We start from the raw sequence: 16612 nt of genomic DNA, 5'->3' as shown, positions 1-16612 counted from the left end.
GCCTACCACATTCAAATGCATAAATGGAAAGAATATTCAGTTCTATGAACATTATAAAAACTAAACAACGTAGCAGATTATCGTTAAAGACAATTAACGCTTAGATCATATTGAGAGACCAGCTGAAGAAACAAAATAAATATTGTGCATCTTTTGACATACCGTCAGACGTATTGGAGCTTATTGGAACGAACAAAAGTTACTCTTTTGCGACAAAACCAGTCGAACTGCATCATCTTTTGAGCGACGTTCAACCCTCTACATCAACTACACTTATGTCAGAGCATGAAACAGAAGAGCTGTAACCTAATTTGAGTTCTTGCTTTATTTGTTACAACTATAGTTGTATATTTCTAGTATATTTGACTACTGTGATTGAAGCAACAATTTATGTGTTGCGTCAATTATGATAACATGTTTAATTAAACGTTAGCGTATTTTATATGTATGTTGTTGCAAGCGATGCGTCATTTAATTAAGACAATATAGCAATTACATGTGAGAATTTTTATTAATATTTTATTACCCTGTCCCCTCCCCACTGGCTTGATGCACCGTTCACAGCACGAAATTTTCAGTACACCCCTAGTGAAATCAGTTTTAGCGACTTTCTACCGACTTTTGATATTGAATCTAGCGACTTGGGATTTTTAGAGTTGGCAACACTGGGTTCCTATACGATTTGGTAAATGTGTATCTAGCTGTCTTACCTCTGAGCAAATTTACATTCATATCGCAGTTTGCTTTACACCGTATGAAGTGATACTGTAACTTTATGTACATGACTTCTCCTATGAGTATTCCTCAGCCTGGCGTATGTATTTCAGAAGAGAGGACTGAAATGCACTAAAAATAAGTTGGTGGTGGCAAGTCTGTGGCCGCCACGGAGTCGCATCGGCAGAGCCCGCCGGTTCACAATGCGGAGGAGAGCAATTGTAGTAATCATCAGCATGGCCTTGGCGGCTGTGGTGTGAGGTGTTGCTCAAACGCCCGATGATGGAGTGGTTGCAGTGGTGGTGGGGGGGGGGGGGGGGGGGCGACGGCTGGAGCAGGGGGCAGGCAGCGGACGAAGGAGGCGGGGGGCGGCCCAGCCAGGGTACGGGGACAAAAGGCGGGAGTCGTGACCGACCGCCACTGCGCTGGTTGCTGCATCGCGGGACGTGTCTGGTGAGTGGCCACGTACTTCTCTCACCACCGTGCGCTGTGACCGGCTCTCACTTTACTCGACTTAGTAGCCTCCTGTTTCCTGTTCTCTGTGTTACACACACTTAAAAGCGGTGACAGTGGAACTGAGGGAATCCAAAGAAAGAATGGAGATTTTTTTTCTGTTTTTCTTAACTTCTCTCCACGACCTGTAGCACTACAGCACTTGTGATTGATCCCTGTATCCTTTCACTTCTGGTCGTGCACTTTTAAAGCACAGTTTAAGTAATAGCACCATTAGCAATATTCACGTGTCGCATGTTTTTCGAACAGGTTTCTAGGAGAATGTTATTTTTGATGTAAGATTGTGAGATATGTAACGCTCTTGCGATGGCTAAATGTACCAGTCACGAACCTTGCTGCTCTTCTTTCGACCTTCTCAATCTCTTGAATCAGACACAACTGGTAAGGGTCCCATACAGACGAACAATAAGACCGGACGAACTAACGTATTGTATGCTATTTCCTTTATTGAAATACTGCATCGCTTCAGGATTCTACCAATAAACCGCAATCTAGTGTTCGCGTTGCCAGTTACTTGTGTAATCTGATCATTTCATTTAAGATCATTTCGAATAGTCACACCCAGATACTTGATGGATGTCACCGCTTCCAAAGACTGGACATTTATTTTGTACATTAATGAGGAATTTCGCCTTGTTATACACAGTAGGTTACACTTACTAATATTGAGAGATAACTGCCAGTCATTAAACCAAGCATTTATTTTCTGCAAATCCTCATTGGTTTGTTCACAACTTTCGTATGACACTATTTTTCTGTAGATTAAAGCAACATCGGCAAACAGTCTAATTCCGCTGTCAATACCATCAACCAGATCCTTTATGTAAAGCGTAAAAAGCAGCGGACCTATTACGCTGCCCTGGGGCACACCTGATGTTATACATGTTTCTGTTGAGGTCACCCGTTCAGGACGACATACTGCTACCAATCCGTTAGAAAACTATCTATCCAACCGTATATGTCATCGGATAGGCCGTAAGCGCTCACTTTTTGGAGCAAGCGACAGTGCGGAACTGAGTCGAACGCCTTTCGAAAGTCGAGAAATACGGTATCAACCTGAGAGCCGACATCTAGAGCCTGTTGTATATCATGCACAAAGAGTGCCAGCTGTGTCTCGCATGACCGCTGTTTCCTAAAACCGTGCTGGTTTCTGCAGATGAGCTTCTCAGAGTCTAGAAAGTACATTATGTCTGAACGCAAAATATGTTCATGATGCTACAACAAATCGATGTCAGTGAAATTGGTCGGTAATTATGTGTATCCGGTTTTCTACCCTTTTTATTGATTGCTATACCTGGGCCTTCTTTCAGTCCTGTGGAATGTTCCTCTGTTTCAATTATCTCTGATAGATGATGGATAAGAATGGTACTACTTTTGTAGTATAGTCAACATATAATCTTACTTGGGTACCGTCTGGGCCAGATGCCTTCCTCGTATCTAAGGATCTTAACTGTTTTACAATCCCAGATACACTAAACTCTATGTCAGCCATCCTTACGTTTGTTCGAGTATTGAAAGGGGCAATGGTGCTGCAGTCCTCTGCTGTAAATGAGTTTTTGAAAGCTAGGTTTATAATTTCGGCCTTCCGTTTATCATCATCAGTTACACTACCCGCACTGTCAGCAAGACAAGGTATTGAATTATTTGTAGCGCTCATAGATTTTACGCACGACCTAAATTTTTAGTTTTTTTTTAGAATTTCCAGTTAAAATATTGCTTTCAAATTCGTTAAAAGAATCCCTCATTGACCTTTAGACAGCTGCTTTCATTTCGCATAATTTCTGTTTTTCAGCAGGGCAGTGACTACGTTTAAAACGACTGTGCAAAATTCTCTTCTTTCTCAGCAACTTCCTAACTTGTTTGTTGTACCGAGGTGGTTCCCAGTCAATGGATGCCAGATTAAAGTCTCCACCTATAACTAATGGATACTTTGGATATTTCTTTCCTATGAACTCAAGACAACCAACTCAAAATTTATAGTACAATATTTATAGTAAATATTCCTTCATCATTCATTAAATATCCATGATTACTATGTTCACAAATACAAAGTTTCAAACCATTTAATAATCGGACCCTACTTGTTGCTGTATATAACAGACCATACATAAAAATTGCTTGTCTTAATAAACTCCCAACTACTTCGATTGCTTGTCCTTGTAATTTATTAACAGTAATATCAAATGCAGGAATAATTCAGAATCATGTTCTTTGAAAAGGTGAAATAGTACCTGAATAGCCATAGATACACGTGGATCAAAATTTGTTTATTTTCTGTGATTCCAAATAAAACTTGTCAGTCAATAGCATTATTATACATATAAACATTTGGCAAGCATTTTTCATCCCTCAATTACTCATTATTTTGTATTTAGTTCAAATGAGAAGAGCAATGTACTTAACTTTAACTGTAATTTGCGTCATAGCAAACCACTTAAAGAGGGAAAATTCAAAAACTGTACTGGTTAGTAGTTATTAATTTTGTATTCATTATCAGAAATCTTTATCATAGATGTGATAAATCTTTGCTTCACCTAGCATAGCACTGAGTATATCGTTATTTACTATGGGACAGTATTAATTTTTTGTGGTAGAATTACTGTATTTAAGATGGATTGCAATATTGCCATAAACATCATCAATGAAATTATATTTATCACCGACTAATGACTGTGGTATACCAGTAATATTGTCATATAACTCTGGAAATTTCCTTACTTGGTCCTTATTAGTTTGTTTCAAAAAGTCCAGAAACTGTAGATGTAGCATAGCCCTGATTACAGGTAAACCATCTGGAACACCTGGAAAAATTTATCGAAAATCACCACGTAAGACACAGTTCAATCCCGCATCCGGCCATCCAGATTTAGGTTTTCCTTGATTTCCCTAAATCGCTCCAGGCAAATGCTGGGATGGTTCCTTTGAAAGGGCATGGCCGACTTCCTTCCCCGTCCGTCCCTAATCCGATGATACCAATGACCTTGCTGTTTGGTCTCTTCCCCCAAACTACCCAACCCAACGACATAAGACAATTGTTTTACCTCCAAAAGCTGTATGCTTATTACATACATCTGTACCACATCTCTAAACAATGCATTATAAGGTTCAATACTTGAAGTCAACACATGGAAACTTTACAATAAACATGAATTAATGTGTTGTCACAGTTACTGTTTGATATTGGATTGGGCACTGAATTTTCCGAAATTGTAGTAGATAGTTTAAATACATTGTACTAGGTTCTACCTCCAGTTAGGAGAGCTGACGCTATGCTACTTAAGGCTGTTGTGGTGCAAGGAAGATTCAGCAAATTCAATTTAGGAATAATTTCAATTAGTGTGATAATTTTACCACAACCTGCAAGAGCTGTAGGCAAAACAAATTTGATCCCGTGCCATGGAACTAAACTTCACAAATAACATGTTCAATTATAAAATGCTACTAACAGTTAGCTCTTTTGTATAGTTCACTGAATTGTAACTTTTTAAGGATCGGATCTCAAATATGTACATAAGGAAATTCTGGTATTAAAGTACTAAAGCATTTGCTGCTACTTTCAGTGCACAAATTACACCAAATAAGTGATGTGTTTGCTTTGGTGATTTCAATTCCTTTTGCTTCATTTAAACATTCATGACAGTTTCCTGCAAGTTATTGGATATACTACATACATTAGAATATTTAAACTTAACTCACGCCATCCACAAACCACAAGTGGCTCTGATAGTTTTCGATGACTGGAGCCGCTTATATTCGGTCTAGTAGCTCCTTAATTGTGGTCACAAGGCTGAGTGCACCCCCAAAAAATGGCATCAGCGCATTTCAACCTAGATGGTCACCCATCCAAGTACTGGCCACCCCTGACAGCGCTTAACTGCGGTGATCTGACGGGAACCGGTGTATCCACTGCAGTAAGGCCGTAGCCATGCTTCATACATGCAGGCAATAATTTTATCACCCCCATGTACTTTCTCCTTTCATTTCTTCTATATGAAACTGAACATAGTGCATAGGAATGTCAGTAAAACAGTGAACATTCGCTGGTGAATCAGTTTCATTAAATGCAAGGAATTATAATAATCTTTTTTCACATTTCAAGTGCATCCCGTTCATGTCCTACTCTCAGATAAACATTTTGTCCATGTGGTAAATAAATAGCAAGCCTAATGATAGGGTGCAACTGAAAATGGAATGGAAATTCACAAATACTCTATACCACTTCAGTTAATCTGACATTCCAGCAGTTCACAAAATCGCTCACTTCACCAATCTGAACTTCTTCATTTCTGTGTGTTCTTTCACTGCCTAATTCTATAGCTGCACTATCATACACTTTATGTACATATTTATAAATATATTTAACAATTTTACTTTAGTGCAAACTTCAGAATTCACATTCCAAACAAATTTGGCTAGTGAACATGAATTACATGATACAATGTCACGATTATCAAGAGATTACCCTCGAAAATTAACGCTAACACCATTAGCACACCATCTGTGCAGTGGATATCCATTAACTGATTGTCAAGTGATATCACAGAAATATTTAGGAATTTTTTTTGTCCATTTAACCACCTCTCAAACAAATAGAACCTTTATTAAGTGCACCATATGGTCCATGCACCATATGTTTTGCAATATGTTTATATAGTTTACAGTGTGTTTGAATATCTGGAATTTCTGCAGGTATAACTTTATCAATATCGCCAAAGTGTACTATTTTATCAGTTTCATTAAAATACAGGCATGTGACAACCATCTATTTTTAATTCGCTTGTGTAAATGATGGTCTAAACTTTACAGAAAATATGTTGCATTAGTATTGTATCAATTAATTTTTAATTTAGCCTTAAATAATTGCACAACTTTTTAAAGAAAATGATATAAACAATTTCTGACCATTTAGGAAGACAAGTCATTTTAGCAAATAATGAAAGTTTACCGAAATTTTGAACAATGGACATTGCACCAAAATAGTTGTGATAGGTATTTTTTGGAGAACCATTAAATAGAAAAGGCAAAATAACTCTTCTACTACTATTTATTGTCATTCGGATTTAGTTACATGTAATCACATAACTTATTATAAATTTTTGACCTTAAAACACTCATTTTGCTTTATGAAATGGAGTCTCTTACCTTCAATATATACTTACATATCAACAATTCACTATTAAATAATTCTTGTGAGTGATGTGAAAGACAACATAGTAACTTCATTTCTAGGCTGTCTCACAGTGGACATATTTGGGGTATTATGGAGCTAATTAGTATACCATTCAGTGCCCTCATTACGAAATAATAATGGATGTACTAATGGATCCAGTGTGGCATCTAGAAATGAGATTGTTCAGACTCTACCAGTAGTGTTTTTTCTCTTTTTTTTCTTTTTTTTTTTTGCAGTACACACAGTATTTCTTTTGAACAGTGGCTCACCATTTACTGTGGTAAAAACAGCAGTCACTTCAGTCTGAACTATGGCATTGCTACACCAGAGGTCCAAATTCTTATTAACTGTAATATTTACATCCACTGTTTCACCCCCTTTTGAGTCGTATTTCGAACAACCACTTACTACAATATGAGATCTATACACTTTCCAAATTTAAAGTTTCTATCCTTAGTGGTTTGGGCTGGGCAATGATGGGTCAGTGACTCACCCTATTTCACCCCCTTGTAGGTTAATTTCCAAAAAGAGTGAAACACGAATATTTGTGACTTCTGACTGAGAAGTCAAATACAACTTTTCATAGACTTAGCTTCGAAAATGACTGCATGGTGAGATATTTCCATAAAAACTTCCATCCTCTCTGTAGCCCCCTATGGGTTGTTTCCTAGAACAGTAAAAAGGTTTATTTGTTTCTAGCTGAGCATCTAAATTCATGTTTTCGTAGATTTATCTTGAAAAAATTAATTGTAAAACACACCCTGCCGCCGTTGGATTAGCAGCAGCCAGCAGCAAGTCGTACACTTTTTGCTCAGTTCTATCATAGTTTAATTCTTAATTTATTTTCGTGTTTTTGGGTAGCTGCATAGTTTAATTCACATATTGCGGGCGTATTATAGTATTTGAGAGTTCTAGCATAGCATTTTAGTACCTGTATAGTGTAAATTCGCGTAGTCGTCAGTCGTCTATTTGTTCTGAACGGCTTGTGAGGTAAAAGAGAGGAGAAAATTGATAGAGACTGCGCCTGTTGTGTACGGATTCAGTGAGAATTGGCCACCGTCCGTAAACAGCTGGTAGCTGTGTTGGCCATGGTCGACAGGCTCCAGGCTGTTGCCCTGGGCCGCGGTGACATTGAGACACACGAGGTGAGAGCTTTGGCGCCTCTGGAACCTGTAGCATCCCCTGGGATCTCTGATGCCACTGCTCCCTCGGATTCGGAAGTCCCTGCCGGTCGACACTTGCCTGACGGTATTTGGCGAACCGTGGCGGGGTCACGAATTCCTGGGCGGAAGGCAAAAATTGGTGCTGGCCGCAAAGCTGTACCCTTACGCCTCTGTAACAGGTTTGAGATACTGCCCACTGCTGAAAGTACTTCTGAGCCAGCAAGGGCGGCCTCCCCTGTTGTAGCAGTGGGGGTCCGGACAGGCGCAGAGGGTGGGACTGCTTCTCATTGGGAGCTCCAATGTTAGGCAGGTGATGGATCCCCTTAGGGATATGGCAGCTAAGGATGGGAAGACAGCCAATGTGCACTCCGTGTGCATACCGGGGGGAGTCATCCAAGATGTGGAAAGGGGCGTTCAGGATGCCATGAAGGGTAAAAGGTGCAGCCAACTGCAAGTGGTGGCTGACATTGTCACTAATGACGTGTGTTGCTATGGATTGGAAGAGATTCTCTCTGGTTTCCGGCGGCTATCTGAGTTGGTGAAGACTGCCAGTCTTGGAAGCGAAATGAAGGTAGAGCTCTCCATCTGTAGCATCGTCGACCGACTGCGGACCTTTGGTACAGAGCCGAGTGGAGGGTCTGAATCAGAGGCTCAGGTGGTTCTGCGACCGTGTAGCCTGCAGATTCCTCAACTTGCGCCATAGGGTGGTGGGGTTTAGGGTTCCGTTAAATAGTTCAGGTGTCCACTACACACAGGAGGCGGCTACACTGGTAGCAGGGGCGCTTTTTAGGTTAGCCAGACTCGGGAAAGATCAGAAAGGGCTCCAGTCTCAAAGGGTACAGGGCAAAGAAACGACAAGAATCGACCAAGCAACAGTCGGTATTGTAGTTGTAAATAGTCGTAGCTGTTTTGGAAAAGTACCAGAGCTTCAAGCGCTGAAAGAAAGCACTGAAAGCGTTATAGGAACAGAAAGCTGGCTAAAACCGGGGACAAATTCTGCCGAAATTTTTACAGAGGCGCAAACCGTGTTCAGAAAGGATTGATTAAATAAAGTAGGTGGTGGTGTGTTTGTGTCTGTTGGTAGTTGATTTATATAAATGATATAGGTAATAATCTGAGCAGCTCCCTTAGATTGTTTGTACATGACGCTATAATTTACCGTCTAGTAAAATCATCAGACGATCAATTCTAATTACAAAATGATCTAGAGAGGATTTCTGTATGGTGCGAAAAGTGGCAATTGGCACTAAACAGAGAAAAGTGCGATGTTATCCACATGGGTAGTAAAAGAGATCCGATAAATTTTGGGTATACGATAAATCGCACAAACCTATGGACTGTCAATTCTACTAAATACCTAGGAATTACAATTACGAGCAACTTAAGTTAGAAAGACCAGACGGATAATACTGTGGGGAAGGCGAAACAACGACTAAGCTTTGTTGGCAGAACACTTAAAAGATGCGACAAACCCACTGAAGAGACAGCCTACATTACACTTGTCTTACCTGTCCCCTGCTGGAGCGTTGCTGCGGGCTGTGGGATCCTTAGCAGATAGGATTGACGGAGGACATCGAAAAAGTGCAAAGAAGGGCAGCCCATTTCGTGTTATCGCGCAATAGGGGTGAGAGTGTCACTGATATGACACGCGAGATGGGGTGGCAGTCACTGAAACAAAGGAGGAGCTATCTATTTACGAAATTTTAATCAAAAAAAATGGCTCTGAGCACTATGGGACTCAACTGCTGTGGTCATAAGTCCCCTAGAACTTAGAACTACTTAAACCTAACTAACCTAAGGACATCACACACATCCATGCCCGAGGCAGGATTCGAACCTGCGACCGTAGCAGTCGCACGGTTCCGGACTGCGCGCCTAGAACCGCGAGACCACCGCGGCCGGCCCGAAATTTTAATCACCGACATTCTCTTCCGAATGCGAAATATTTTGTTGACACACACATACGTAGGGAGGAATGATCATCATAATAAAATGAGAGAAATCAGAGCTCGAACGGAAAGATTTAGCTGTTCCTTTTTCCCACACGCCATTCGAGAGTGGAATGGTAGAGAAGTAGTATGAAAATTGTTCGATGAGTCCTCTGCTAGGCACTTAAGTGTGAATCGCAGAGTAACCATGTAGATGTATATGTAGATGTTTATGCCCTGTATTTCCTAAAATACTGAAACACTTTTTTTTATTTGTAACTAAGATGTCAAACACCAATTTTCATAGATGTAACTTTAAAAGTACCTTAGCAGTTCTTCAATAATGATTTATTGTCAACAAATTATTCTCCCCACTTTTTCATCACTATAGGGGCTACATTTCCAAAATGCTCATACACACATTTCTTTATTTCTGTTTGAGACACCAGGTCTAGTTTCAATAGTGCCTTCGTAGCCACACATTTTCCAAAAACCATTCATCCTCTATTTCACACCCTTAGGCCCGGAATTTCGAAAAATTCCATCTTATTCGACGCCTACAGTATAGGATGAACACCTTCATAGAATTTGAAGTATCTACTTTTAGTGGTTTGTGCTGGGCGACTATGAGTCTGTGAGTGAGTCAGTCAGTTCCTACATTGATTGTGTGCATACAGGGTGGTCATAAAGTCCGAGAACACTTTCAATTATTTATTGCACAACAACTAAACATTGTACAGATGTCACACATATTGCATTTTGAAGAGAAATTCTGAAAGTGTTTTTTACGAGCATTCGATATGCGAATCATGAGTGACCCAGCAGAAGTCAATATATCCCAATTCCTGCCATACCCGTCCCAGCATGGCGTCGTCGACTGTGGCAGTCGCTTCCCGTATTCTCTCCCGGAGCTCTGTTACATCAAGTGATAGAGGCGGTTCATACATCAGATTTTCATCGCGAAGTCCTTGGGTACCTGAACACAGAGCTGCCCACATCAAAGGATCTTCCGTGCTAGAGCAGGGGACAGCTGTTTCATGAAATGACCTCCATGATCACCAGATCTCACACCGTGTGACTTTTTTCTGTGGGAACACATTACAGATCTGGTGTATGTACAGCCTCTACCAAGTGATGTAGCAGAGCTCCGGGAGAGAATACGGGAAGCGACTGCCACAGTCGACGATGCCATCTATGCTGGGACGGGTGTGGCAAGAATTCGATTACCGTATTGACGTCTGCCAGGTCACTCACGGTTCGCATATCGAATGTTTGTAAAAAACACTTTCAGAGTTTCTCTTCAAAATGCAATATGTATGACATCTGTACAATGTTTAGTTGTTGTGCAATAAATAATTCAAAATACGACCACACCATAGCACCACCGCCTCCTAATCTTACTCTTGGCTCTACATAGGCTGGCAGAGGTTCACTGGGCATTCGCCATACCCACACCTTGTCTTCGGATCACCACATTGTGTACCGTGATTCGTCACTTCACACAACGTTTTTCCACTGTCCAATCGTCCAATGTCCACGCTCCTTACACCAAGCGAGGCGTCGTTTGACATTTACCTGCGTGATGTGTGGCCTACGAGCAGCCGCTCGACCGTGAAATCCAAGTTTTCCCACCTCCCGCGTAACTGTCATAGAACTTGCAGTGGATCCTGATTTTGGATTTTCTGTGTGATGGCCCACATAGATGTCTGCCTATTACACGTTACGAACCTCTTCAAGGTCGGTGGTCTCTGACAGTCAATAGACGAGGTCGGCCTGTACGCTTTTGTCTTCACCTGACCACGTTCGAAGTCCGTGAGTTCTTCGGAGCGCCACATTCTTCGCTCTCACGATGTCTAATGACTACTGTGGTCTCTATGAAGTACCTGGCTGTAGGTGGTAGCACAATGCACCTCATATCAAAAACGAAAAACGTATGCTGTGTTTAGAAGATTGCAACAGTCATATTCGAGTTAGCACTCAGTAGTCGCTGTTTGTTATATTCCTAAAACCATAGTTTCCGCCGTCACCAGTGTTGGAGGTACCCACTGACCCGTCTTTGCCTGCCTCAGGCTCGTTCAGCCAGTAAAAGCCGACGTCTAGGGCACATACTCACACCCCTCTCCCGCTTTACACGACACATCACCTCTTAGTGCCATACACTACAATTTCGTTCGTTAATGTGAAGTTGATACTGATCCCTCTAAAATCAAATAGACGGCACGTTCTCGTACTTGATCAGATGTAAACAGAATTACGATATCGTAGCGGTTTTTGAAATATTTGAAGAAATTAACTTAGCTGAATGAGCCAGTATATATATTTAACAGAACGAAGTGATATCAAGATGATGCTATGCACGATAGATTGAAACATTAATTTACACATTATAGATTGGAGCAACAAAATTAGTTTTGTGTTATATTTATTTACAAAATCTCAGATTGTACAAGTGTCTGAAATTTTATGATTTTTAGGAGGAAGTTCTTTACCTCGCCAAATTACTGCATCCTAGCATTATGTCGTGCAGAATCTGCAGCTGGTTTATCTGCTTCTTTGTGGCGGTGGTCTTAGCTGCTGGCTCCAGTGACACAGATTCCATTACAGGTACAAATTTTACAATTTTTAACTAAAGTACGTATGGTATCATCATGAATAACAATTTTATAATCCGTAATGAAATACGTGTTTTATTTTTCCATTGAGATTTGAATCAATTGCTTTTTCAGAACCCGATCCTGAAGTCACAGTTTACAGTTCAGAAAATGACAATCAAGGTAATATTTTATTCCATTAATCCTAGATACATGGAGAGAGGGTATATTAATTTGGGGTCGAATTCTGCTCTGTATTTCCATTTAAAATTCCTGACACTCTAGGTACCGGGAAGGAGAGCTCTATTCAGGTTAGCACCGTGGATTAGGTATCACTGGTTTCGCCTGGTGGGAGGATAAGTCGTTCGCAGCATGTACACGGGTTGCACAGGATACTGGTTTACTGAAGCAGCACGTCAAGGCCGTACATTTGGTACATGATGTGAGCCAAACATAAAAAAAATAACAAGGCTCAGTTAACTGGAGTAGGACGTGAAACGGGCCGATTTGGAGCAGGAGAGGCACCTCTGGACATTTTATTTTCCACTGTCTGTACGTTTACAAATACGTTCATTAAAGTTTGTCAGCATGACCTGGAAGGATTCAGGACTTACATTCATAGCAGCGGAAGTTCAAAAACATAATAAAAAAAACTTCTTTGCATGTGAAATTTCACCATTTTCTCACTTTCTATTGGCTGCATTTGTTGCTATAGGTACACTTTTCTTCATAAGTTAGAGATCCTTCGATAAATTTTGCACAGCATACAAACCATATTTACAGGTGCATGAAACTCTAGAATTTTCCAAATCTGTTAAAAACTGTGGTAAAATATTAGGTAATTAACTATAAAATTTGAGTTTTTTTCTAAACATGAAGTTTAAAATGTAACGCCTCACTCATTTTTTCATAAATTAAGGAAGTTCTAGGGTTTCGTTTACCTCTAAGTATAGTTTGTATGCCGTCCAAATTTCATCAAAGAATCTCTCCTAGTTCTGAGGAAAAGTGTACCTATAACAACAAATGCAGCCAATAGTAAGTGAAGCAATGATGAAATATCACATGGCAAAAAAAAATATTTTGTTATGTTTTTGAACTTCCACTGGAATGAGCGCGAATCCTGAATCTTTCCAGGTTATGCTGACAGAGTTGTATGAATTTATTTGTAAAAGTATAGACAGTTGAAATTAAAACGTCCTGTGGTGCCTCTCCTGTTCCAAGTCAGCCCGTTTGACGTCCTGCCCCACTTAATGGATACATCTATACCTACATACCTACACTGCAGACCACATTACGGTGAATGGCGGAGGGTAGTTTATGCCACTACTAGTCACTACCACTTGCAAATAGAGCGAGGTAAAAACGACCGTGTAAAGACCTCCCTATGAACCCAATTTCTCACATTTTATCTTCATCGTCTTTACGCGAAATTTACGGTCGCGTCACTACAGTCGTTCTCTAAATTTGTGCAACAGTGCCTTGCAGAAAGCGCGTCGCCGTCCCTGTCGCTCCTAAAATATGTATCTTCTCTTATATAAACCAATTTTGTCAAAATCAAATGTTAGAACATTTCTGTAATCGGCTAATTTACTGGCAGTTAACATGACTCATTCACTTGATTTCGTTGTGGAACGAAATGGATGACCAAATCGCAGATTTCAAAGTTCACTACTCTCTGTCTAAGCAACCACTGAAACAAACACAAGTCAAAGGCTCGTCAGAGACCATCATAAAAACATCCCAGTCTCCATCATGCGATCTGTGGTATGTGATGTGAACATGTTGGGGGACTTTTTATTATGCCAACTGGTTACAATATCTTTGAAATGAGCAAACGATGCCGGTGCTTACATTATATGGCGTGAAGAGCTAACTTCGTAGTGCGCATGCAAAATTTCAGCTTAAATAAGAAGACATAAAATGGAATCTTTCAAGATACCGTAGTTAAATATTTGATACATAGTCAATTATAAAAGAGAAGTTATACATTATTATGAATCACTATCATATTTAAAAATTAGTCAGTTATATAAAATAAATTGTGTCACACATCGTTGGAATTTAAAACACTTTACATAACAGCATCATTGATTGTATAATGTTACTTAAAATCCGTCACATGTGACGTAGCATGTGAAAATTGCTGGATTTGGACGGGTTACTCCTGTAACTGAAATATCAGATCTGAAGATGGTTCTGAATGAACCGAAACCGGTCATATGAATAATATAAAAAAAATTGCAATCAAGACGGATTTTAAGTAACATTATAAAATCACTGATTGCGGTTATCCCGTAAGACATTATGTCTGTTTTTGCAAAATCATTGATTGTTATAAAAGACCAAGTGTAGAATCATACAAAAGTAGGGGGAGGACTGGGCGAGTGCATAGTGAATATCTGAGTTCAGGAAGCATCTGTGTAATGCTGGCATGCTGCTCGCACCTGCCGGAAGAAAATCTAGCAGACCGCCTCTCAGCTGCGTCGGTGTCTCCCCCCACTTTGACCAGGTGGAGATCACAATCACTCAATCGGTATTCAAGAGTAGGTTGCACTAGCGTTCTATATGCCGTCTCCTTTATGGACGAGCTTTACTTTCCCAAAATTATCCTAGTAGGAAGATCATAGAACTAACATAAATTACTCGAAAAACCTGGGAAGAAGAGCAGCTTTCAGAAGGGTAGACATCGGCACTAATACATCCTATACACAAGAAAGGCGATAAGACAGGAACTGCAGGGAAATTTCTTTAATACCTGTGACCTATAAGGTATTCTCAAAAGCTCTGCTAAATAGAGTGGACGATCAACTAAATCCACTAATTGATGAGTACCAAGGAGGCTTCAGAAAGGGGAGATCATGTGTGGAGCAGATCCTGAATCTAAAACTGACAATCGTTTATCAAAAACAGTGGATCAAAATTTTCATGCTTACAATCATATTCAAGAAAGCCTACGATTCTGTAGAGAGGTACACATTGTTCCAAATTTTAGGGGAGATGAATCTGGATAGAAAATCCAGTGAATTGGTGAAACAGACACTAATCAAACCAACACCCAAAGTCAAGTTCAGAGGAAAGCTGTCAGAGGTCTTTAAGATGAAAGCCAGGGTAAGACAGGGGGACAGACTCTCCCCTTTGCTCACTAAATGTGTCCTCGATAAGGTGATCAGAGAGTGGCGACAAGGAATGAAACGACTGGGTGGAATACAGTTGGGGTGTAAGAGTAAATATGTACAGGAAGATTGTCTAGCATTCACAGATGACATTCTGATCTTGTCCAAGTCACTAGAAGAGGCAGTTAACCAAACCACAGAACTGCAGAGACAGACAACTAAAGCAGGACTACAGATCTCTATCGAGAAAACACAATCTATGAAAAACATCACGACAGCTCCTACATGGATGACAGTATGAGGAGGGAAAATTGAGAAGGTGGAGAGGCCAAATACCTTGGAGAATGGATTGACATTGGACTGACTGAGAAAGAAGCAGTGGGAGCACGAATAAACTATCAACACCTACAATGAGAAGAATATTTCGATAAAAGCAAAACTGAAACATTACCAAACAAGGATCCGCGCTGGAGCTCTCTATGCAGCAGAAATTCTCAGCAAGAACCGGATTGATCAAGAGGCTAGAATTGATAGAATGAAAGATTCTCAGGAGAATACTAGGATCCCGAAGAACAGAAGACGGTCAGTTTAGAAATAGAGCCAACCAGAAACTGTATAAAAAGGGAGAAAAAATTTCTGACGTCATCAGGAAAAGAAGGAGCATGTTCTGTGTCCACAGTTCAAACCAGTAGCAGATAAACTATACATTGAAGCGAACAGCAGCGGTGCACAGAGCCTGATTGGTTTCTGCTCATCCACTATATTCTCACTTTGTCTATGCAGTAACAATTGACTTTTCTGTGATGGCGCATTAAGTGGGGTCCAGTACTGACCATGTCATGCAGTTTAGGATCGCTTGTGCACTTCTGAGAGTCAAGGCCTGACTGGGTGTCTTCAGCCATCAATGGCAGCTCATTCTCCTGCTCCAACTAGCTGACCAGCTGCATGGCAAGATCCCAGGGTGTTGCCACTGTTGCGGGTCCCGACACACCGGATGGCGCCACTGCTGCAGGTCCTGACAGCCTGGAGGACGCCACATCCATTAATGGGCAAAGAAGAAAACCCATTAATAGCGACAATAGCAGAACCAACACTTCATCTTTCTCACAATGACACTTACCACAAACATTAAGAAAATGTCACTTACCCTTCCGCAGGTTCTTCATGTTCTGCTGCTGCTGCAGCTGGACAGCGCTGCACGTTCTCAGCTGGTGCTTCATGCTGCCTGAGTGAATGCAACTGATGCTGCAGAGCTGCTGGGCCCAGCTTTTATCCATGATATGATCTGTTGTGCGTTCCTATTGGCTACTGCCAAATTCAAGCCCATTTTGTGGCATAGTTGTGAACTAGACCAGTTGCTTGATCCTCTGGATCAGAGGCAGACATCTTGAGTGAGGTGGAAACTGCTGACTGTGATTTT

At 40.7% G+C, this 16612-nt stretch overlaps 1 protein-coding gene across 1 annotated transcript in view; it reads left to right on the top strand.

The window, feature by feature from the left end:
- The first annotated feature begins 1101 nt into the window (after window positions 1–1101).
- Window positions 1102–16612, top strand: part of LOC126213389 (uncharacterized) — a 50707-nt gene continuing 35196 nt past the window's right edge. Inside the window, exons 1-3 of the mRNA XM_049941093.1 lie at window positions 1102–1167; window positions 11963–12092; window positions 12215–12262. Coding sequence (XP_049797050.1) covers window positions 12005–12092; window positions 12215–12262 — 136 coding nt within the window. The 5' untranslated portion in view covers window positions 1102–1167; window positions 11963–12004. The remainder of the gene's footprint in view (window positions 1168–11962; window positions 12093–12214; window positions 12263–16612) is intronic.

Source organism: Schistocerca nitens, chromosome 11, assembly GCF_023898315.1.
Source record: "Schistocerca nitens isolate TAMUIC-IGC-003100 chromosome 11, iqSchNite1.1, whole genome shotgun sequence".
In the NCBI taxonomy this organism is placed as follows: Eukaryota; Metazoa; Arthropoda; class Insecta; order Orthoptera; family Acrididae; genus Schistocerca; species Schistocerca nitens.
Note: the sequence above shows the minus strand (reverse complement) of the source record. Positions and strands in the feature narration are given on the sequence as shown.